Raw genomic sequence first — 23902 nt, forward strand, 5'->3', positions numbered from 1 at the left:
TCCCACACGACATCAAGGATTTCACCACAATCACGGAATTCACAACCATCAAGGAATCATGGTATATGAGTTATTGTTGATAATAGTAAATCTTGTCTCCGAAGAGAAGTGTTTTAAAAGCAATATCTCCGAGGAGACGTATTTTAAAAGCGACATCTCCGAGGAGATGTATTCAATCCTAAGCATGCTAGATATCAAGGTATCGTCTATTGTTAATATATGTAACAACAGGTATTCCTAGGGTGATATGTATTCTGGATGATGACATGTATGGCATGGCTAATCGGAGCTCACCTTCAAACAAGTCCAGAGAGACCAGCACTTGAAGACCGAAGCTCAAGACTTGATAGATAGACAAAAAACCTTGTAACATAGAGATCCAGAGAAAGGCATTCCAAGAGCATTAATAGCACATCAGACACACAGGAGTAGGGTATTACGCCTCCGTACGGCCCGAACCCGTCTAAAATCCCTTGTACATTTACTTCTACTAACCGACGATTATCCGTCCCGCCTAGGTCCCATACATTCGCATTAAATCCACATACAAGGTAGATCCAGAATTAACCTCCCAATCTCAAAGGGGGTCCCTCAGGATCCCCGCTTGCGGTGTTTATCCACCGACAATACTGGTCAGGCAACATCATTATTGTTATTTGCCTCCTAGAGAAACCTAGCATAGAAGGATGGTCAACCAGTTCACACACCCTTAGATACGTTTGACGCTGCTCGTGCAAGAGGGCCCTACGGTCCTTGGTGGTTAAATATTGGAGCGGAGCGGTTAACACAAAACAGAAGGGTCTTGCAAACAATTTAGTCACAACTTAGATTAAGTTGTTCTACTTGAAGGGATCATCCTTCTTTTTACGCACAATCATCAAGAGACATTTAGTGTTATATGGATCGTTGTAGGTGTCTATAGAAAGCATGTACTCAAAGATCCCATCATAGATTTATTGATCCTTCACTACAACATTATGGATCTGCACCAAAGCGCGAGTTCCTAATTATTTAAGAAATATTAAAAATATATTAAATATCATAATTAATATTTAATAAAGCTTAATAAATAACTAACAAATAAATTAAAAATAGTTCATCCCTGAAGGTTCAAAATTTATTGTAATTGGCTATGACTGCATGATTTTGGATGCCCCTTTGCTTGGAGAATAGACTTTGCATGGGTGTAGAAGTAACATCTATCCCTTTGATCTTAACAAGTAGGCTACGTCCTGCAACGTCGGAGCCATCTCGCCGCATGGGAGGTGAAAAGTGTGGGTCTCACGCCTCCATCGGTCGACCAATGTAGCGATCAGCGAGTAGTCAAAATATAATCGCCTCGCCGTTACCTCAGGATTCTCTATCGCTCGAGCCTCCACCAAATGACATAGCGGTAGGAGTCCAGATGCTGCCAATCTGAACCATTTGAAATATTAAGTGAATGTAGAGCATGCAATAAATAAATAATCAGACACATACGTAGCTAATTCACGATATACTGGTGCTTCCAACGATCGTTGATCGTAAGTAGCTCCCTGGGGCCACGTGGTCGGAAAACTCCTAATTCCGTCTGGTGAACGGCAGATAAGAAGCTGTTGTGCTTCTTGTCCACTACAAGGTCAAGAAGCTCGAGGGTCGGTGGGTGTGTCATATCTGCATTGAAACCAAATATAAATAGTTTGAATATACACACAGTTACATGAACAACATATAATATATAGGTACATAAAGTTACATAAACATATTACAACATATATATACACAATGAAATAAAAAATATAATGTCCAAATACAACGTACTTATGTAAGACGAAAACCTTACAAATATAATATTGAGATGCGCTAAATACATTCACACTTGACTGATGTCATGACCCCATCTACATAATAGGTGCATTTTTCGAATAGTATTTGTGTGTGTGACTTGTTTCATCGCACTTGCTGCATCGCTTCACCCTTGGACCCGTTTCGGATTCATCCATATTGTTTTGAATCCGTCGAGTTTGTTGATGTCTCGGTGTGTACTTCATCCTCTCAAAGTCTGGCACATATATTCGTGAGAGACCTGGATTACTTATAAACATATCAACAATGTTGTAGCTATAAAGCCTATGGTTTCATATGTTCAGTATCTGATCCTTCATAAAGTAGTGGGAAACATATTGTTTGGGTAGCATATTGTGCTCCCCACATACAGCTATGACGTTTGTACACGGTCTATGTAGTAATCGTGGCTTCTGACACGTAGAGATGCATGTTCCAATCCTAAGCACACACTCTTGCACTTGGTGCTCATGTCCACCACCCCTACGACCCTTATCACGGCACAAGACACTAAATCCGTGCTCCGCAGTTCCCTCCTGATTTGCGCGGTGCAGATATGCCTTGTTTGTGGCCTTCTTCATGTACTCATATTGCATCGATCCATACAGTATACAGTTATTTGCCATTGCCTTTGAAGTAGTTGCATAGCAGTCAATGAAATATCTACAAGTCACATGCACAACACCTTCTGCAATTCCAACAAGTAGGAGAGACCTCATACCCTGCATAACCCAGTTGTTAATCTCAACAAGATTAGTTTTCATTATCCCAGACCTTATCCCTCCAGTGTCGTACATCAATGCCCATTTCTTTCTTGGCTCATTTTGTATCTAATATAAAAAGTTCCTAATAACTGACTCTGACCACCTTACTATCTGGAGAGTATCTATTAGAATAGGTTCAAGAGCAAACGGGTCATCTCCTGTGTCTGCTAGCTCAGCACTTTGCTTCGTGGTTAGTTCATCTAGTCTTGCCCATGCCGCGTTAAACTTTCTCTACTGGTTTGGCTGCACAAATTCTTGAAAAGATTCATCAATTCCTTGTTTTTGAATTGTCTATAAAAGTTTTCACTCATATGCCTAATGCACCACCTGCTCTTCAAGTCAGGCCACTTTGTTCTTACACACCATCGTATTGCATATCCATCAAAGTCTGCAACAGCCCTGCATGTCTATCATGAATCAAACATACATCAGGCCGGTCCAGAACAATATCATGCTTGATCCGCTCAAGGAACCAATACCAACTCTCCTCGTTCTCACTCTACACGAAGGCAAACCCCAGTGGCATGACTTAGTTGTTCCCGTCCACCTCAATTACAGACAATATCTATCATTTATACTTCCCAGAAGGAACGTTCTGTTCAAGTAAATGATATGTCGACAATGCCTAAATGCCTTGAAGGTTGCCACAAAAGCAAAAAAAAGTACACTGAAATACTTGTTTCTCTCTATACTTCACATTAGTCGAGGAGTAATGCTTGATGTCAAAGTAATTTCGAGAGTTTCTCGCACATATTGTGACTAGTTGATGTGGTAAATTATCGTATGAATCTTCGTATGTCCTAAACCTCATCTCAATAGCCTTCTGTTTCGCCCTCTATGACTTAGTGTAGTTTATTGTGTACTAGAACATTTCTCAATATCACGGATTATTGATCGTGACTCATATTTTAGGTTGTCTATAATCTCTTCGACATAACATTAGCAACAAAAACAGATGATAAGTTCTGTTATGAGAACTCTATTTCCTCGATATGACAATTATGCTCCATAACTATTGAGCACTCCCATTAGTTAACCGACTTCCCTGAATACGTGCACCCACCACGAATAATCAAGAACCAAACACTTGACGTCGTACTCACTTTTGCTTGACTTGACAACCTTGAACCGCCTCCAAAGAGACATCGACCAGAATTTCACTGCATCGATAACATGCTCCTTACTAGGATACATAGCACCCTAGGATACCTCGTTCTCATGATATTTATAAGGTGTATGATGACTCTCACTTATCACTAGATTTGAAAATTCACGATTCCTTCGCTCTGCAGGAACAAGAGCATTTCACTTCTTGTCGGATGAATCCTCATCGGCAATAGCTTCCTCCAGCTCTTTATTCTCCCTCTCCATTTCTTCAATTATGCTAGTGATGTGCTATCCTACATCAGCTACACCTCTCGGTTGCATCTCCGGTACATCCCCAACGTCTTACTCGTCTCCTATAGTTATCGGGTCTGCTTCATCCACTACTGCTTGACTTGTTCATGCTACTGCTTCCGTAACATTTATCTCTGTTGTATTCTTCTGGTACACCTCATCTAGCAGTACAGGAGGGAGACCATGTTCACACGATATATCTACGTATTACCTCCAAGTAGATGTCACATTAATCGGGACGAGCTCCACAAAGTAACCCTGAGTAGCATGGCTTAACACAGCTCTCAGCTTAAGCTCATATTGTTGGGGATCCAGTTAAAAATGGTGCATCAGCCACTTTCACACGCCTATTATGATCCTCTCATTGGCTCTACTAAGTTCCTTGACGACATACTGAAATCCAAAGAGATCTATACCGCTAGGACTATAACCAATTTAACCTTCACCATAATATATCTGAAAATATAATTTATCGAACGTACCTGGAAACATCCGAAAATATGTCCATTGTTAATACAGAAAACTATACTTCTAATTATCAAAACTCTAATAAAATTACCGACACTGATGATCACCTAACAATACGTTTAGTTCACTACAATCAATATTACTCATAAGTAAACTAACCAATTTAAAGTAATTAAACATCCATCTATTTAATAAAGTTGTTCATTATTTATAATTATTACTTACATCATTATTCTATAAAATCTAGATAATCGAAACTATCGTATTCTAAATACTACTATACATCTGATGGCTACCTTACCATATTGAAATTGATCTTTACAATATACTGCAAAAGACAACATATCATACATTTCTAAACCCTAGGCCTTATATAATATAACTACTATTATGTCGTTAAACCTTAGATCTAGCGATACTTTAATTACTAATAAAAATATAAGTCTAGAAAAATTACCGAAAACTGAGATCCAAAATCCACAGATAAAAAACAGTAGTGTTTCGCTGCACTGCCTTTCTCTCCTCTCCCCTCTCTCTTTTTTAGATTTAAATGGCTATTTTAACTGATTTTCAGGCTTTTATACTGTTAGGGCAGTGGAGGGGTGGGAGCGGAGGCTAACCGCCCCTGAAAGGACGACAATGAGGGCTATCTATCCTATCAATGGGTGGTACTACCGGCGGACGCAAGGATAGACCCTATCCACCTTAAAAGGTTACAACCCTTTTAAATAGCGGTAGACACATATTTATACTAATATTGTTATCAGGTCTATTTATTTAAATATTAATGATAGAAAATAAAAATAAAAAGCTCGCGAAGGCAAGCAGGGAGCTTCGCCGCTTGCGTCGGCGGTGGCAGGCGGGCCGACTAAAATCTGGGCCATCCCGTTGACGCAACTTGCAGCTTATTTGAATGGGTTCGGCCTATTTTTAGTAGGATCTCCGCGGCCCAATTCAGGATACTCATTTGGACCACCTAATTAAGCCCAAAACCGGCCTTAACGGTAAATCCAGAGGTGGGATTTTCGTTTTTTACCCCTTCCCCTTTCTTTCACCGGGGGCGAATCGCGCACGCCGCCCACCTCCCCCATCTCCTTCCCCCGCACGTCGCCAAGTCGCAAACCCTCCGTCGCCACCACCGCCTCACTCCGTCCCCTCCCTCCCTTCTCCGGTAACCGCCGTCTGGCCTCATCCTCCCGGCGTCGAATCCTCGTGGTCCTCCACTCGCCTCCGCCGCATCCTCCTGCCGTCGCTGGCGCCGCCCCCGGCTCCCCTCGCGGCCACGGACGTCGACGCCGGCTTCCCTCGCCGCAGCCGCCGACGCGGTGCGTCGTCAAGGAGGGTACTTTCCTTTCATCTCCGCTCTCCCCAAGGATCGGTTCTTCCCTGCTTGTTTTTTATTTGGACCGTTGAGCATTCAAGCAAATCTAGGGTCTTAGCCCATAACCGCGAACAACTCAATGATCCTAATCTATGGGCACATCGAACCCATATGAGGATTCCTTTACACTAGGGGAGTTTCCCAACACATTGAAACACGCCGTTAGGGCTTTGATGAGGTAGACATTTTATGCGCCGATTTACGTACGAAAATGCCAGTACTTTTGTGCCAGTTTTGCACGTTCCGATATCATACATTCCCCATGCGATTTTTCTGTAGCTGTTCCACAAAAATTGTCGCACTGTGATAGTGAGATTTCATGTGTATAATTCATGTTAACTTTATTGTTCGGCTGAGATCGGAATGTGACATGTTGGTTTACTTGTGCCAGATTCAAAGGCACCCGTTGTACCTTGGACGCGAGCTGTGAGTTCGCTGTCAGTCCAAGTATTTGCGTCACAATGCTGTCATAGATGACCAGTTAATTATCATGTGTTGCCAACTGTTGAGCGCAGCTCCTTTCTCTATGTGTTATTTTTAGCTTGATTCAAACCCTTAACTTTATATCACCGTGTCAAAAGTCGGCTGCCTAGCCCGCTCTGGCATTAGGCACCATGCTCCCTGCTAGCCCCTAATGTTCGCCTAACCCACTTAGGTGACCACCTATCACGCCTACTAGGCACCTAATCACCAACTAGGCATGGGGAAACAAAATATTACACATACTTATGCATAGTTAGTGCAGTGATCGTTTTACACATTCATTAAACAAAATGTTATCGTTATGTATGATCTAATAACCTCATTTTCTTTTTAAACTATAGCTCTGCCAAATATTTTAAGGTCTTTATTTTTTTATTTTTCCTGCTATACATGTATTTCCTTCTGAAGTGTTGCATATGCTCTAAACAGCAGCCTTTTGTTTTTATGTGCAGAATTAAGGCACCGGTGTTTATGGACTTCACACTAGTAGAGGTTATTTCCTGCATTGCTTTTGAAAGTCCTGCTTTACTTCGTATTGCATTGGTGGAACAGAAGTTGCCAAAGAAATGCTGATGGATCCTCCTGTTATGCAAGTGGATTGCCAGTTGCAGAATGATGTGGAGAAAACATCATCTATTGGCTATGATAAGAATCATACATTATCACATGACGATTATGGATGGACAGGCTCTGATGTCCATCCAACAAATGATGCAATAATATGTAACCCTGTCTTGGTTAACAATGCTTCTCAAACGGGCATAGATGTGGTGTTTGGTACTTCTTCTGAAAATTCTCCTGTTAACTTGGATGATTTACCTCAGGGGGCAGAACTAAGAAAAGCGAACAACAGTGATAATTCTTGCTCCAATGCTTTAAGATGTCAGTTGAATGTAAGCACAGGAAATAATGGCTCACATAGTGAGGACAGAAACTTTAATAAACAGAGTTTTAGTAAGGAGGATGTGCATCATCCTCATGAAGAGATATATCCTCCTCCCCATCCTGGTACAGTGTCATTGCTAAGGTCAGGTAAATCCAATGGGGATGCCCTGCCTTCTCAAGAAGAGATGATAACAGAAGAGTGTGCCAAAGTGGATGACATTGCTGGTGCAGCAAGTAAGGAGGTTGAAACTGACTTGTTAGGGTGTCATGCAGCGCAGAAAGAGTTGCAGTGCACGCTTCAAGATCTATCAGAAGTAGCTTGCAGTATTGATTTAGTACATAATAAATCTTCTCCGCAGGAAGAGAATGAGTCATGTGTCTCACCTATAAATGACATGGACCAGATTGTTAATAACAATAGTTGTAATGGTGATACTAATTATAAAGTGGGAGAGTTGGGTGCAGGGAATGCTAGAGATGAAGATCGTGCTGTAGCACTTTGGGTGAAGGTACACTTTTCTTTATTTAACTGCATGGTTGCGGCTGTGCATTATATTTGGCATAGAATGTAGTTTAGACCTAAATTAGTTTTTCCCTATTTTTAAGCTTGAGTTTTAGGTTATATGAGGAAGCACTTTTCATGTTCTAGCTTCCATAAATTTTTGCTAAGTTGTTAGAGATTTATACCTGTGCATTTAATAAGAACACAATGTTTGTAGGGGTGATGAAATTCCTAATTTGTTTATGAATTTCTAATTATAGCCTTAGTTACAGCCATGTTTCAGTAAAAAAATGCTACATTTTAGAGGTCCATGCAAAGTCCTTGAAACTTAACAAACTCCTTTTCTCTAGTCTTACAAAAAAGTTAAATATACAGATGGGGCTTCCTTGCATACATGGTCATGCTGAAGCACATATATTTTTATGAATGCGATTCCTGATGCTGAATTCTGAATGTTAAGGTGGGGGTATAACACTGAAAGCTAGCTTTAAAATTGGAGAACTCGAACTTGTGATTTCAGCCCTCATTATGTTATTTTAAGGGTAGTTCCTACTAGATACCTTCCCATGTCCTAGCAAACATCTTTTTTGTACATTTTCTATATAAGATTTCTATTTCATGAATTGGACATAGTATTATGATATAGAATTCTGCTTGAAAATTTTCTAATAGTGGCACACTTAATTTGTTCTGTTTACTCCATTCCAAACAATGTATTATCTAAGTAAAAAATGGAGTTTGCTGAAATTCAAAATCACTATTTTCTGTGCACACGTGTGAGCTTTAGGTATTGCAATAATACGATCTCCTGTCATGCATGAGGACAACAATATATTTGACCATATTGGTAATTCTGGTGCAATTTACTTGGAAAAGAGAGAGAGAGAGAATTTTCGTTTGCTGAGCAACAAGATAAACAATGGGACCTGAGCTCAACCATTTGCTAGTACCCTATTCATAATTTTGCTTCTTTTTTATTTTAGCATGCTGAGGTCTGTCATTACCACTAATGCCTCCTCTGTGAACTTGTTTTACCCTTTTCATGTGAAAGCAGTGGAGGGGAAAATGGCAAACAGGAATTCGATGCTGTAGAGTAGACTGTCCTTTGCCTACTCTAAAGGCAAAACCAACACATGACAGGAAGAGTTACATTGTTGTTTTCTTCCCACGAACAAGAACTTATTCATGGGTAGACATGCTACTTATTCTTCCAATAGAGGAATATCCTTTGCCACTTGTGAATGGAACTCATCGTAAATGGAGGAAGCTGGTGAAGGATTTGAGTGTTCCTCGACGATTCATCATGCAGAAACTTGCTATTTCAATGCTAAATTTTAGTGATGAGCTTCATATAGAGGTTGGTTATGTTTATACATGTTTTGTTATGCCTGTAGCCCAATGTTCTTAACACAGTTTATACGTTTACTAGGCTGTAATTGTGAATGCTCGGAAGGCCACAACTTGGAAAGAATTTGCTCTGGAAGCATCTTTCTGTAAAGATTATACTGATCTTGGGAAGATGCTCGTCAAACTTCAAAATGTAAATCCGAGGACCTTATTTCATGTGGATATTTCATGGAACATCTTGCCAATTTTCTCTTAGCAAGTAAAATGTCCCTTTTTGTCTACTTTGCAGTGCTTCTTATCTTTGATGATTTTTTTAACATCTTTCCTCATTTATACTGATTGCATTATGGAAAGATTTCATATGTGAATATGGCCATCTCTTTATAATCTTACATGCTTACATGTTTTCTGTCATCAATGACAGTAAATTAGGCAGTATATTTCCCTAGGTAAGTTTGCGCATAAAACCATTTTTTCCTTTTGCTGTTTCTGGATGAGCCATAGTCATTCCCGTGTACCATATGTGATCAGTTTATCTAGGATGTATCACGAAATTCTTTTAAGACAATCACCAACTCACCAGCATGAAATAGAGCCGGTGATTGAACTAGCGTCAGCGAATCCAGTAAATTCACAACTCAATTTCTACTTTTCAAGATCAAAAATGAAAAAAAAGGGGGAAATCATTGCCTTCTTTACTATATCTTGTATTTAGCGTACTTTTGCCCTGGAGAGTAGCTTTGAATTATCAATGGAATTTAGGCAATCCGAAGAGTAACTTGTTTTCATATAGCACTATTGGTAAATTACATTCCAGTTTTTATACGAAAAGTTAAATAACTGTTATCAGCAGTTGATTGGGAGATTGCTCAAGGTCCGAGAATATGCTTGAGGATAATTATCCTCATATATTTATTGTTTAGGCCAGCTATACAAAATGACAATTAATATAGGAATAGTTTTTCATATATTGACTCTTGAGGTAAATCCATCTACTATTGCGTGGTAAAAATTTCTAAAACTAAAGCTGGACGGCAAGTGTTCACTATGGCTTTCTCAGTTTCAGCAAACTTGCATTCTCCTGATTGATGATGTTATAAAAATCCCAAAAATGTTTAATTCTTCAGTATCTAACATCTCAAGTTCTCAACTGCATGTTCGCTATGTTTCTCAGCATTGTTTCACCTTAACTGTTTAATTTCAGATGATTCTTCCGGACTACATAAGCTGTCAGTGGCTACAAAATTCTTTTGATCTGTGGAACCAAAAGTGTAAGAATGCACGTGATGCTGAGACTATTGAAATTCTGTACGAGGTACTATATATATCTAGTCTCCTTTATCTTGCATTTTTTCCTTTTACAGTTTGTGCTTTAGGCGGTGTTCAGCCCGAAGCATAACTTTTCCACGCCTAACCTTAGGCGCACTTTCTTAGGTAGGTATTTTGTTCGTTGCCACAACTGTGGCTTGTCATAATATCCCTTAACCCCCGACCTACTTGGCATAGGCTCTTTTTTTACTATTCATTGACATAACTGTGGCTCACTACACACCCTTAGCCTCTTGATCCATGTGTCATAGAGTCAATTATTTACTAGTTTCCCTAATTTATGGCAGCCATTTTGTTTGCCACTCTTTGGCTATGCTTATTGCAATGTGGGCCATGTACCAAACAGGTTCTTTATATTTATGGGTGAAAGGGATGGGTCAGCCCATGGGTCTGCCCCTAATTTTTTTTGTTCCCATGGGGCAAGAGCTGGCCCAGAAAGAAAAGGGGGCCAATCGAGGCCGGATCCTTACTTAACCACCGGACAAGGTGGACCAACCCCTGTACAAGACTGAAACCCTACCTACTTCTCCGCCGCAGTTTCTTATCATCTCTTGTTCTCCCCTTGTTCTCCCCTATCTAGGATGCCCAGATCTAGCAGATTGTGGTCAGGCACAGAGAAGGTTCCGAGGTCATAGCAGGCTAGTGGTGTGGTTAAGGCATGCTGCAGCAGATTTTGCTACGAGCAGTGCACGGCAACGGCGCGCAGCGGCTTTAGTTTCTGCATGCAGCCATGCATTCTTAGCTTCTTGTTCTGTTTCTATATTCTCACAGGTGAGGGGAACAAACCAGTCACGATTCTCTTTGAGAATAGAACGGATGCGGGGATGGATCATTCTGTAGTCCTTAATGTGGAGTTTTCCAGCCCTTGTTTCCTGGATTCTTTTTCTTTTTGACTGCTAGGATCATGGGTTCTCCAGGATTGCTTGCCTAATCTTCTCTTGCTTAGTTAAATTTCTTACTGCTCCTAGAGATATTTCCTCCTTGGTCAGTGTTTAATGGCGTCTGCATTTGGGATTTGTATCAATGAGCTGCTCAGCCTGTCTAGTCCCCATCCCCTGCTTCCGCCATATGCATCGACCCGCAACCGGGGGGTGGGGGGTGGGGTTTAGTAAGTTCCATGAAAAAATAGGTTCGAACCGACCCATTGAACTCATTCTTTTCATGTGGGTCATGCAGGGCAACGGCAGGGCCGGACCTAACCTGCCCAGTTGCATCCCTACTTAGCTTTTACATAAGTGCTGGTTCTGGTTAGTTCTACCTCAATCATTACTAATAGTTTATCGGACAATGCCTTGTTTCTGTATGTTTTGTGTTTGTAATTTCTGAGTTTTTGATTTAAATTGCATGCTTACGAAATACTGAAGTTTTTTGGTAGCTACTTCCATTCTTTGTTTGACCATAAACCAAGACGCTCTAGTATTTTGGTACATCTATTAAGATGACAATGTTGTTAATTGTTAACCTAGTTTTTCATTTAATTATCCACAGTCATGTTTATGATCTTTTGAATTCTGCACACAAGATGTGTATGGCTAGATTTGTAGAAGCTCACAAATCCTGTCCGGCTGTCTCATGGTATGAGCTACCTTACTCTAGTTTATGCATCACAGGCAGTTTGTGTGACTTATGGTTAGGTTTCTCACCTTATATTATCCTGAAATCTACTAATTTGAAGTGCATGGGTCGATTGGGGGAGGGGGTGGGAGTGCATTAATGGGTTGTCCGGTTTCTTTTGCCACTTGAAACCATAACAGAGCTTGGCAACTCTGTTTGCTTTGTGTTGAACTTGGTTGTTCAGCCAACTGTTTCAAAGCATCACTCTCTCTCTCTCTCTCTCTCTCTCTCTCTCTCTCTCTCTCTCTCTCTCTCTCTCTCAGGTAGAAATAATCTCTCCCACTTGGTAAAATCAAGTAGATCACATTTTCGCGAACAATAAATTGTTAAATTTCATGCTGTAACTTGAACCTCGTGTCCCTTCAAGTATGTCAATGATGTCGTTGGTGTTATGTAATTGGAATTTATTGAAACAACTACGGTTAGTCTATTGTTGCTTTACTGATGAAATTTATATGAAAATATGTTTTTTCAGCTACTTCCAGTGTTCTGGTGTCTTTTATTGATTATTCTCTTGTTACATTTGATATGCTGCTATTCTTAAGCTGGTTAAAGTGTAGCCAACCTTCTTGTTTCTTCCCTTCCTTAACAGGAACTTAGGCAGTCTGTTCTTTGGAACAAGGTTGATGAATTGTGGAATGCATCAGTGCAGCCGGAATTAGTCCGTGAGTGGAAAACATGGAAACAAGAAGTCATGAAACAGTTCTTTTCATCACATTCACATCCAGCAGGTAATGCTGGCAAGTTTGAGAAAAATAATTGTTATGATGATCCAGCTATAGATCGACAAATTAGTAGGAAGAGGCCAAAACTTGAAGTCCGCAGAGGAGAAACACAAATTTCACACATGGGAGACACTAACTGCAGAACTCCAAGGGAGGACCCAAACCGGAATAACCTCCCTAGTAACTCTTTCATGCCTGAAACTATAGGCGCATTGGACTCAAGAAATCAGAATAACCCCCTTTCCTTCCCCAGTAATTCTGGTGGCCAGGAGATTCCAGAATCAGGTAGTGCCAACCCAGCTTTACAGAATGTGAGACTTGAGTTAGATTCATTCAAGAGTTCTCGGCAGTGTTCTGCATACATTGAAGCAAAGGGAAGGCAGTGTGGTAGGTGGGCAAATGATGGTGATATTTACTGTTGTGTGCATCAAAGTATGCATTTTACTGACCATTCTTCTAGGGAGGACAAGGCACTTACTGTTGAAACTCCATTATGCAGTGGTATGACTAATATGGGTAGAAAATGCAAGCATAGAGCTCAGTATGGTTCTATTTTTTGTAAAAAGCACTGCTTCCAAACAAACCTGGATACAATGCACCCTGAAAATTTATTGAGTTCATCTGTGGTTCCACATAAGAGGGAAGAATCTCCAAATAAACAGATAGAAGAAATTTCTAACTCACATGCAATATACAACATAGGTGTGGAAAGGGACTGGAATTCCCAAGTTTCTGTGCAATTGAAATCGATGCCGACTGTGGCTGCAAAGATCTCAGGTGAAAAAACTCGTGTAATGGAGAACACTGATCAGTGCACCGCGTCAACTTCCATGGCAAATACCGATTTAGATAGTCCTCTTTGTATTGGGATTCGCTCTCATGACAATATTGTTGAGTGCCAGGATTATGCCAAGCGTCATACTCTTTACTGTGAGAAACACCTTCCAAAGTTCCTTAAGCGTGCCAGGGATGGAAAGAGTCGACTCATTTCTAAAGATGTCTTCATCAATATATTGAAGGATTGCACATCGAGGAAAGATAAAATATGTTTACACCAAGCATGTGAATTTCTTTTTTGGTTCTTGAGAAACAACCTTTCTCATCAACGCTCAGGTCTTGGTAGTGACCATATGCCCCAGATATTGGCTGAAGTGTCTAAAAATCCAGATGTTGGAGAGTTTTTGCTAAAGTTAATCTCTACCGAGAGAGAGAAACTGGAAAATCTTTGGGGCTTTGGTACAAATGGATCTAAGCAAATATATTCTGAAAACCAAGAAGGATCCATGGAACTGTTGAAAGAAGAGGGAGTTAGTCCATCATCTGGTCTGAAGTGCAAAATATGTGCTCACGAGTTCGCTGATGATCAAGCTCTTGGATTACATTGGACTAAGGTTCACAGAAAGGAAGCCCGGTGGTTGTTCAGAGGTTATTCTTGTGCTGCATGCATGGACTCATTTACCAACAGGAAAGTTCTTGAAAGACACGTACAGGAAAGACACGGTGCGCAATATCTCCAATATTCAACTCTCATTCGATGTATGTCATGTAACAGCAATTTTTTGAACACGGATCTGTTGTATCAGCACATTGTTTCAGATCATACCCATGACTTCAGACTTCTTGATGTCCCTCAACGACCTAAAGCTCAATCTGTTCAACAAACAGAAGGGAGTGGTAAGCCCCATTATGATAACCATAATTTTGAGAAGGATGATGGCTCACAGAAGTTCACCTGTAGATTATGTGGGCTGAGATTCGATCTTCTGCCCGATCTTGGCCGCCACCATCAAGTTGCTCATATGAACCCAAGTACTGTTGGCCACATTCCACCAGGACGTGGGAAGTACCAGCTTAACCGTGGTCGACACTACTATTCTGCCTTCAAGAAAAGTTTACGGCCGTCAAGTACATTGAAGAAGAGTAGTGGTTCTGGAATTGAGAAAAGTTTCAAGTTTCCAAGTCCTGGTCTATCTATGGTAACATCGCAAATAGTTGAATCTGAAGCAGCCAGCCTTGGTAAGTTGCTCGATTACCAATGTTCAGATGTGGCACAAACTTTATTTTCAAAGATTCAAAAGACAAGACCCCATCCAAGCAACCTTGATATTTTATCTGTTGCCCGCTCTGTATGCTGTAAGACTAGTCTTCTTGCTGCGTTGGAAGTTAAATATGGATCCTTGCCTGAAAACATATTTGTGAAAGCTGCAAAGCTCTGTAGTGACATTGGCATCCAAATTGATTGGCATCAAGAGGGATTCCTGTGCCCTTTAGGTTGCAAGTCTAGATCTAATTCAAATGGCCTGCACCCTATACAGCCTATTGCAGTTGACTTTTACAAAGATCCTTCGGTGATTGATCCAATAAATGATCATGAAATGTGGGGCATGGAAGAATACCATTATGTTCTTGATTCAATGCACTTTGGATGGAAGCTTAAGAATGAGAAGGTTGTTATATGTAAAGATGTAAGCTTTGGCCGGGAGAAAGTTCCAATTGTTTGTGCCATTGATGTCAACGCAAAAGATTCTCTCTGTATGAAGCCCGAAGAACTTTTGCCGCATGGCAATTCTGTGCCTTGGCAAGGTTTTCACTATATCACAGAGCGTTTGGTGGATTCATCTCTGGTTGATTCAGAGGTAGTATTTTGGATTTTTTTTATAATGGGTAAATATGAAGTTTGCTTAAGGGGGCTAGGTTTTCCTTGGCCACTTTGGCTCATCTTCAGAAAAAAATTGTTTTCTAACAAGTCACATTTCTGCAGAACTCTATGCCAGGGTGTGCATGTTTGTATTCCCAATGCTCTCCTGAGAAATGTGATCACGTGAATCACTTTGGCAGTGTCTATGAGAACCTGGTGGATATCCATGGAGAACCCATGCATGGCAGATTTGCATACGATGAAGATAGCAAAATTATTTTGCAGGTGACACTAACATTTATGTGATCATGTGAATCATCTTTTACTTTTAGATGTTTCTATTATCAAGTCTACCAGCATATATGGTTTTTGGAACACTGACATGGAAAAAAACTGCAGTAGACAACTGTCCTTAGTCCTTACCTTTTAGTAGTTGAATGTTTTGATAAGTTTTAATTATTCTTCTGTTATTATGCCACTGATGGGATATGTGCAACTGAATGGCAGTATAATCTGTTTTTTGGGAGGCTCTATATAGTGAACATTCAATATTTAAGGAAAGTAGTGAACAACCTCAACATTTCTAAAAAAACTGGCAACATTTTCTGAAACCTAATCCAACAATTTGCAAAGACATATTCAACATTTATGTGATTTGTTCTGATAGTATTTTTGATTAGTTGAGATAGTGTAATTGAATTGTCAAGTCTTCAAATATCATAAATATATGCGACATGAGTCTTATTTTATTCAATTAATTATGAGCAACATCATGGTTCAAATTCTTTTCAAAATTACACACGGTTTGAAATATATTTGCATTTGAATCTTGAAAATATTCTAAACTCCACCCCCTCCACCCAAAAGAGGAAACTGTCCACTACTTGCCTAATTAGTGATCATTTAGCAAATCACTTGTTTTTCATGATGCAAGTACATAACATTCTCTTGAGATTTAGAAATTTATCATAAACCATGATTCTTTAAACCCATTGGCCAGTGTTTGTGCCTCGTGTAAGGCTTGGGGCCTAAAAGATGCAGACTTGTTCTGCTCATTTGCTAGTAGATCTCTTTCGATTAGGTTATACTTTTTAGTCCTTTTCAAAACATTTTCTTGTCCGTTATTAATATAGTTTGATCTGTGTGCTCTCTAATTGGCAGGAAGGGTATCCAATATATGAGTGCAACTCATCATGTAACTGTGACACATCCTGCCAGAATAAAGTGTTGCAGAAAGGGTTGCTTGTTAACTTGGAACTCTTCAGAACTGAGAATAAGGTGAAATAATCCCCATGATTTAGGTTTCCTGAACCTGAACCCAGTGCCTGAGTGCTACTTGCAAGTTTTTTTAATGTTATCAAAATCTGCAGGGTTGGGCTATTAGAGCTGCTGAACCTATTCCACAAGGCACCTTTGTCTGCGAGTATATTGGGGAGGTTGTGAAGTGCGATGAGGCCATGAGAAATGCAGAAAGGTTTGATGATTGTTTCCTGTGCTCTTTTTATTCAAACTAGAACAAAAACTACTGGAAGTTCTCAAGTGTGTTAAAGACGAGCTTCATTGAAGTTTCATGGTCATCTCTCTGTTCTTTTCGTTGTCTGCCCATTGTCTGATGCATAAAGAGTGCATGAATAGCTAATGTCAAATGTTTCACCCAATAGCTAGTACAACTCACACTTCTGGAGACGTGGCACTTAATGCTGAATGCGATAGCTGGGTGGATTTGAGCTATTGATTTTGACTTATGAGTTTTGAGTGGCTTGAATACACATATTTTTCTTGCACTGATGGGTTGCTTCCTATTGATTTCTCATGCATGCAAAACAGACCTCTAGTGTGACTGGCAATTGTTGTGGATTTATACAACTACAAAGCCTTTTAGTCCCAAGTAAGTTGGGGGTAGCCTAGAGATGAAACCCACATGATCCAACAAAAAAGGCGATAAAATAAAAATGTTTTGGTATCAGTAAATATAGTAATAGATTGTTGTGGATTTATATTCTAGTATATTCATTTGTGCCTGGAAACTGATGAGAATTCTTGAATTTCAGGGAGGCAAAAATTGGGTGCAGTTACTTGTTTGACATCTCTTCTCAGATTGACAGAGAAAGAGTTCAGAACGTGGGGACTGCTGCGTACATGATTGATGCTACAAGATATGGAAATGTATCCCGCTTTATTAACCATAGGTAATTGGACTGCTTTATTTTATTTTAGGATAACACAAGGACAAATTTATTCTGGAACCAATGCTCATTTGTATTTGTTGCCTTCATGACAGTTGTTCCCCAAATCTTGATACCCGTTTGGTCTTGGTGGAGAGCAAAGATTGCCAGCTTGCTCACATTGGCTTGTTTGCTAATCAAGATGTAAGGGTATTTTTGTACTTTTCAACGCAATGCTCAACATGGGTATATAAGCTTATATTGTCTTTTACTAATTGTTGTTATGCTGTTCCCCAGATTTCTACGGGAGAAGAACTTGCCTATGACTACCGACAAGAGCTAGTAGCAGAGGATGGTTGGCCCTGCCATTGTGGCGCTATGAATTGCAGAGGCCGTGTCTATTGATTTTGTAGTGGGAAGAAAATAAGATTGCCCAGTTGCAGATCTTCCGAAGCTTCAGCATTTGTATAGGTCGCTGAGTGGTTTAACATGGTTTTTCCTAGAGCTCGAGTGCATGCAGGGGTAGGATCTCATTCTTCATGCAACCAGTAGGGATTGTGATATAGGACTTACAGGCAGGCATTATGCACACCATAGCATTGATTTTAGTCGTGGTACCGTCATGCTTAACTGATGATTTGTTAGCAGCGGCCTGAAATGAAAGCAATTCAGGCTGTACTGTTGTAGGTGAGAATTCAGCATGATTGTAAAATACCTTCATTCAATTTTTTTTTCTGCTCATGAGCACCATTGTTGAAGTGAAACCTAACCGGTTATCGGAGTTCTGTGTTTGTTGGAAACTTGCTATGCCCCTTTTTCCAGTAATGTAGTACAGTAGGATATTGTGCGTGTACGTACTTATGATGTGTTGGATATATATTTAAACAACTGGTGCGGGGGCTTCGAAGTCTGGACTGAAGGGAGGGGCTTTCAAAGTGTATATATTGGGTGTCTAGCACCTGAAAATTGAACGTTTTATTACAGTCACGGTGTGTTCATAGCTCATTTTGAGTCACTGGGTTAGGTTTCGGGGATACAACTTTCTTTTACATATCTAGCTCTAAAAGCTAATTACAGAACTGCCACGGTGTGGGGCTCACAGTTTGGGTCCTACTGATGCAGGCTCTGGCGAGTGGGGCTCGAGTTACATGTATGAGAGAATGTATGGTTCCCCCAAAGTTAAGCATGAATAATTATAATTTATTATCATGCTAATTGTGTGGTGGTTCTTTGAAACAAGAAGAGATTTCCTTTAAAAAAAGAAACAGGAAAAATCTTTGGTGCAAACTAATAAATAGGTGTAAATGTGTAAATAATAAATATTGTCTATTCGAACCTCATCTGAAGGCTACGGTCAGAGATAGCCAAATGGGACCGTCGGGTCGGCTCGGTTACAGCACAGCCTGATAGGCCCGATAAGGTTAATGGGCCGTGTCGTGTCGAACCATATGTCGGAGGCGCGACCAACGGCACAGTCTATCAGCCATCGGGTCGGGCTGGCTCAGCCCGGTCACTGTTGCGGTACGACTGGCTCGGCAAGCACAACGAGGTAGGGTGGCATGGCGGCACAGGGCATGGGCAGGGTGGGTGTGGCAGCCAGGCAGGGTGGCATGGTGACACTGCGATGGGGTGGCGAGGTCGGGAGCGGAGTGGTCGGGTAGCAGGGCGGGGCGGCACGACAGCGGGGCGGGTGGCGAGGCGGGGTGACACGATGTCAAGGCATGGCAAAACGGGCGAGAGGCGAGGCGAGGAGGCCGGGGGTAGGGTGGCCGAGTGATGGGGCGGGGCAGTACGGTGCGGGGCGGGGCAGCGAGGCAAGGAGGCTGGGGCGGGGCATCACAGTGCCAGGTGAGGCGGGGCGGGGCGGGGTGGCTGGGCAAAGAGGCTAGGGGTGGGGCATCACGATGATGGGTGAGGCGGGGCTAGGCAAGCTGTGCCCGACAGCACCGTGCTGAGTTGTTGGTCTATGCATGGCTCGACTAGCCGTATTGTGCTGGCCTAACCCATCCACACTTGTGTCTAGATTGTGCCTACAGTGACGTGCTATAGGTCGATCCAGTAGCACATCTTAGTTGATCATCTTTAGCTATAATCCATTCTATCGTCCCACCAGTGTAGTGGTTATGTTATTATATTTCGTGACTGTAGAAATTTTTTATGCAGATCAACCATAGCCTTCAGATCGAACTAACGATATTTGATGTTTACACGTTTATACTCATTTGCTTATAAAAAGAGATGTTCTCATTTTTTTTAACAGAAAAACGTGTTCTCCCTATACTATAGAACTGGTACCCTCAACTTTATTATTTTCTTTTTAAAAAAACTACTGGTCTATCTTTTATTATCAAGACTCAATAATCCCAAAATTAAAAATACGAAACTACTAGTCTCGCATCGGTAATCACCCTCAAATTCAATAATACCATGAAATGAAGCAAAAAACCATCACAGGCTGGCCCAGGAAATTATCAGTGGGGCCATTTGCCAACGACGTGACCGCGCGCGCCGAAACAAAATTTCCCTCCGCCTCCTCCCCACTCATATTTTCGCCACGTCAGCGATCCGCTCCAAAACGCATCTCACCCGTCCATATCGTGCATTACCCAACGCCTCGCGCTCCTCCACGTCAGTGATCCGCGGCACCCACACCTCCGCCAATCAACGCCCACCGCTTGTCCTCTACAAAGCCACCGCCCCGTCTCCTCCTCAACGCACACAGCCTTCCCAGCATCCCCATCCTTCCATTCCATTCGAGCAAAACCCTCCTCCCACCGAGAGAACACCAAGCTGCATTATGGCGCCCAAGGCGGAGAAGAAGCCGGCGTCGAAGAAGCCCACGGAGGAGGAACCCGCGGAGAAGGCGGCTGGGGCGGCGGAGAAGGCCCCCGCTGGGAAGAAGCCCAAGGCGGAGAAACGGCTCCCCGCGGGCAAGTCCGCCGGCAAGGAGGGCGGCAGTGGCAAGAAGGGGAAGAAGGCCAAGAAGAGCGTGGAGACCTACAAGATCTACATCTTCAAGGTGCTGAAGCAGGTGCACCCGGACATCGGCATCTCCTCCAAGGCCATGTCCATCATGAACTCTTTCATCAACGACATCTTCGAGAAGCTCGCCGCGGAGGCCGCCAAGCTCGCCCGCTACAACAAGAAGCCCACCATCACCTCCCGCGAGATCCAGACCTCTGTCCGCCTCGTCCTCCCCGGAGAGCTCGCCAAGCACGCTGTCTCCGAGGGCACCAAGGCCGTCACCAAGTTCACCTCGTCCTAGGCTCTCGGCTCCAGTCCCTCCCTACGCTGCTTCGCTTCTCCTGGTAGTAGTGGTAGTTTGGAGATTTGGGTGGTATGGTGTAGTGAAGTGATTGTTGGCTTCTGACTAACTCTGATTCTTGTAACAAGTATTATGGTTGTTCTGGAACCCAATTGTTATCTGAATCCTAATTAGTACTCCGATGCTTGCATAGCATCTGTTTATGGTGAACTAGAACCTTTTTATTGTTTTGTGATTCTTGATTTGCTCCTGTTGATGATTGTTTTTTATGTTGATTTTTTTTAATGTGCAGGAAGCACAATTTGTTGCTGTTCTTGCACTCTATGAAAACTCGGGGCCAAATTGCGCTCGTGCGTTTACACTTGGTTGATTTGTGAGGCGTTTGAATATGGAGCCACAATTCGAGGATCAAGCCGCTACAGCTTACAGTTGGTTGCAGTGCAGTCGGAATGGATTTGAAATTTGGGAGAGAAGTTTGGTCACGAAATATTGGGCGCGATTTGAATTTAGGACCAGGAATCTGGCAAGCGCGATTTGTTTTGGCGCCTCTTCAAAATTTCAGCAACTGAAGAAAGTAGGCCACAGATGTGAAGATTAACTGGTTTGGCGTAGCCCACTCAGAGCCCAAACCCAAAATATAAGGCCGTGACGCTTCACAAGCGCCAACAGACGAAAAACAACTGCCAAGAACGCCAGAGCAGAAAGCAGCCCACGAGCTGAGGTGAGGGCGGCAGACGGAAAACAGTAGCAGAGAATGTCAGCACTTCTAGTTCGACTTGCATGTGTTAAGCATGCCGCCGGTTCATCCTGAGTCAGATCAAATCAACTTTGGTTGAGGTTCGAAAAACTAATAAAAATAACATCATATGCACTCTATGCCCCTTATCTATACCCAACTAGCGAATCAAACGCGAGCTCCTCACAGAATAATATTTTGGTTGTGCGAACCAAAAGAAAGCTGATCAAAAATTAATTTTAGAGTTGTGGATAAGGTCTATGAAAGAGTGTAAATCAAGAAAACAGCAGTAGCAGCTGCAATAGGAGCGGAATATGTGGGATCCATTTACTTAAGATACCTAGATGACAATAATGATTTTTTTCATATGTATTAAGACGTTTGGTCTGATTTTGATTATTATTTCCCTTTGACTTCGCAAGGGTGAAGTTAGAGATCTTAAATTGCTCCACATAGATCACGCAGAATGCTACTCGAAATACCAAGGTTCTAATATAATGCTAGCCGAAACACACAAGCTTCTAATATATTCTTTACTTGACTATTGGTTGGAGGTTTTCATGTCAGTTTCTTGATTTAGAAATTATTATATATGTACGATGGATAGGTTGCAGGTAGCATGTAGACTTTTTTTTAAAATTTATTTAACACCATAGCTGTAGTTGTGTTTAGTGTTTAAGAGTAATTGAGACACTAGAGAATGGAAATGAAAAACTCTTGTTGATTTTATTGATTGATCATATATTTACATAAAAATGAAGGGACAAGATCATATTTCTTTGGAGAGACATTCGTCCTCAATGAGTGTATAACTGATCACTTATAATTGTTCCCTAATCCTATCCCTTAATCAATTTGCTCACCTGTATATAACGTAATAAAATCTCTTTAAAAATCCTATGAAAAAATATAAGGAAAAGTATAATTGTAACACGCTATAAAAAACTTCTTAAACCCAATGGGGAAAATCTTAGGAAAAAATGATATGTATATATGCTTGTATTAATATTGTCTTATTAAAAACTTTATATGAGAAAACTTGAGAGTAAAACTTATAAAGGAAAAAATATTGCAATATATATGACCTGATGATCATTATCAGGTTATGTATCTTACGAGTTTATTCTCTCTGAACTTTGCAACTCTTGAAGTCATCTCATACCAATTTCGTAATAGAATAAACATATTGGAAAAGACTTTGTGAATAATGATATAAGATTATCATATGATATCATTTGCAAACTATCTATCTTCTTATTTTTCTATAATTCACGAGGATAAAATAATTTTAGGTAATATGCTATGTGATATTACATTTTATATAATATGCATACATTTGAACACAAGTAGTATTATCTTCATAAATAACGGTACATGATTCTGATGAATCAATATCACACAATTCTTGTATATGGTTAATCATTATGTGAAATCATACACATTCATATGATGTTTCATATAATTGTAATTATTTTAGAATGAACAAGGCGATCATACCAAGTCTTGAATTTATCAAGATTATGAAAAATTATCGTATATGTAACATGTGTGACGGCATTGATGTATGTATAATACAATCGAGATGACATGGAAGAATTTTTCTCAAGCATTTGCTTGTCATATCCGTTAGATTTGGTGCGAAATAAATATTCATCACTGTTCTCAGTTTGATTTTTCACATGCAAAACCATTGAGATTAGTGTCTTTTGAACTGAGTAATGTACGAGTTGGATCAAGATACAGGAGTGCATCCATGATCGCTAGATGGATTTTTTTTCTCCTAGCAAATTGTGTTAGTGACACAACTACCCACTAAAAAAAAAATCCAAATTCCTTCTTCCATCTGATTGTTTTTCGTAAAATTTCTATATATATAAGAGAAAATTTCGTAGGAATTTAACTCATATATAGAAATACATATAGTGCTGATTTTCTTGATTATCATGTCTTGAGAGACTATTGTATATAGTGATATACAATATCATGCATGATAATAGTAAGCATATGATATTTAAGAGATGATTAGGAGACTAATAGTTGTCTCTCAATGTATCTTGGGAATTTTTTTTTCATAAACACAACTTATATATACACCAAGGACATCCTCCTCCTTCTAGTTGTGCATTGAAGTGAGCTTCAAAATTACCCTCCTTAACTTGCTTGCATTTCCCAATGGATTTGAGATACAAAACTGCCAAATATTTGAGAATCCGCATTTATACGATGATTCATACATCCATATCATTGACAAAATTTAAGTGTTGTCTATATTATCATTTCTGCCGAAACGAACTTTGCATTATGCAATTCCATTATGTTTCTGCATGTTGGAAAACTTTTCCTTTTCCTCAGATTTTCTGTTGTTCCGTTTATGGCCA

General features: G+C 40.7%; 2 protein-coding genes across 2 annotated transcripts; both read left to right on the forward strand.

Moving 5' to 3' along the window:
- The first annotated feature begins 5492 nt into the window (after positions 1–5492).
- LOC133919642 (histone-lysine N-methyltransferase SUVR5-like) lies at positions 5493–18323 on the forward strand. The gene is made up of 12 exons (XM_062364096.1): positions 5493–5796; positions 6771–7712; positions 8760–9062; positions 9135–9245; positions 10257–10367; positions 12588–15356; positions 15482–15643; positions 16520–16636; positions 16729–16832; positions 17410–17547; positions 17640–17727; positions 17821–18323. Exons 2-12 carry the CDS (start codon positions 6885–6887, stop codon positions 17926–17928), a joined length of 4839 nt encoding a protein of 1612 aa, XP_062220080.1. The 5' UTR covers positions 5493–5796; positions 6771–6884; the 3' UTR covers positions 17929–18323.
- Positions 18324–20238: 1915 nt separating this feature from the next.
- On the forward strand, positions 20239–21002 carry LOC133919643 (histone H2B.2-like). The gene has a single exon (XM_062364097.1). It carries the CDS (start codon positions 20321–20323, stop codon positions 20786–20788), a length of 468 nt encoding a protein of 155 aa, XP_062220081.1. The 5' UTR covers positions 20239–20320; the 3' UTR covers positions 20789–21002.
- Positions 21003–23902: the final 2900 nt, after the last annotated feature.

Source organism: Phragmites australis, chromosome 5 (assembly GCF_958298935.1).
Source record: "Phragmites australis chromosome 5, lpPhrAust1.1, whole genome shotgun sequence".
Classification (NCBI taxonomy): domain Eukaryota; kingdom Viridiplantae; phylum Streptophyta; class Magnoliopsida; order Poales; family Poaceae; genus Phragmites; species Phragmites australis.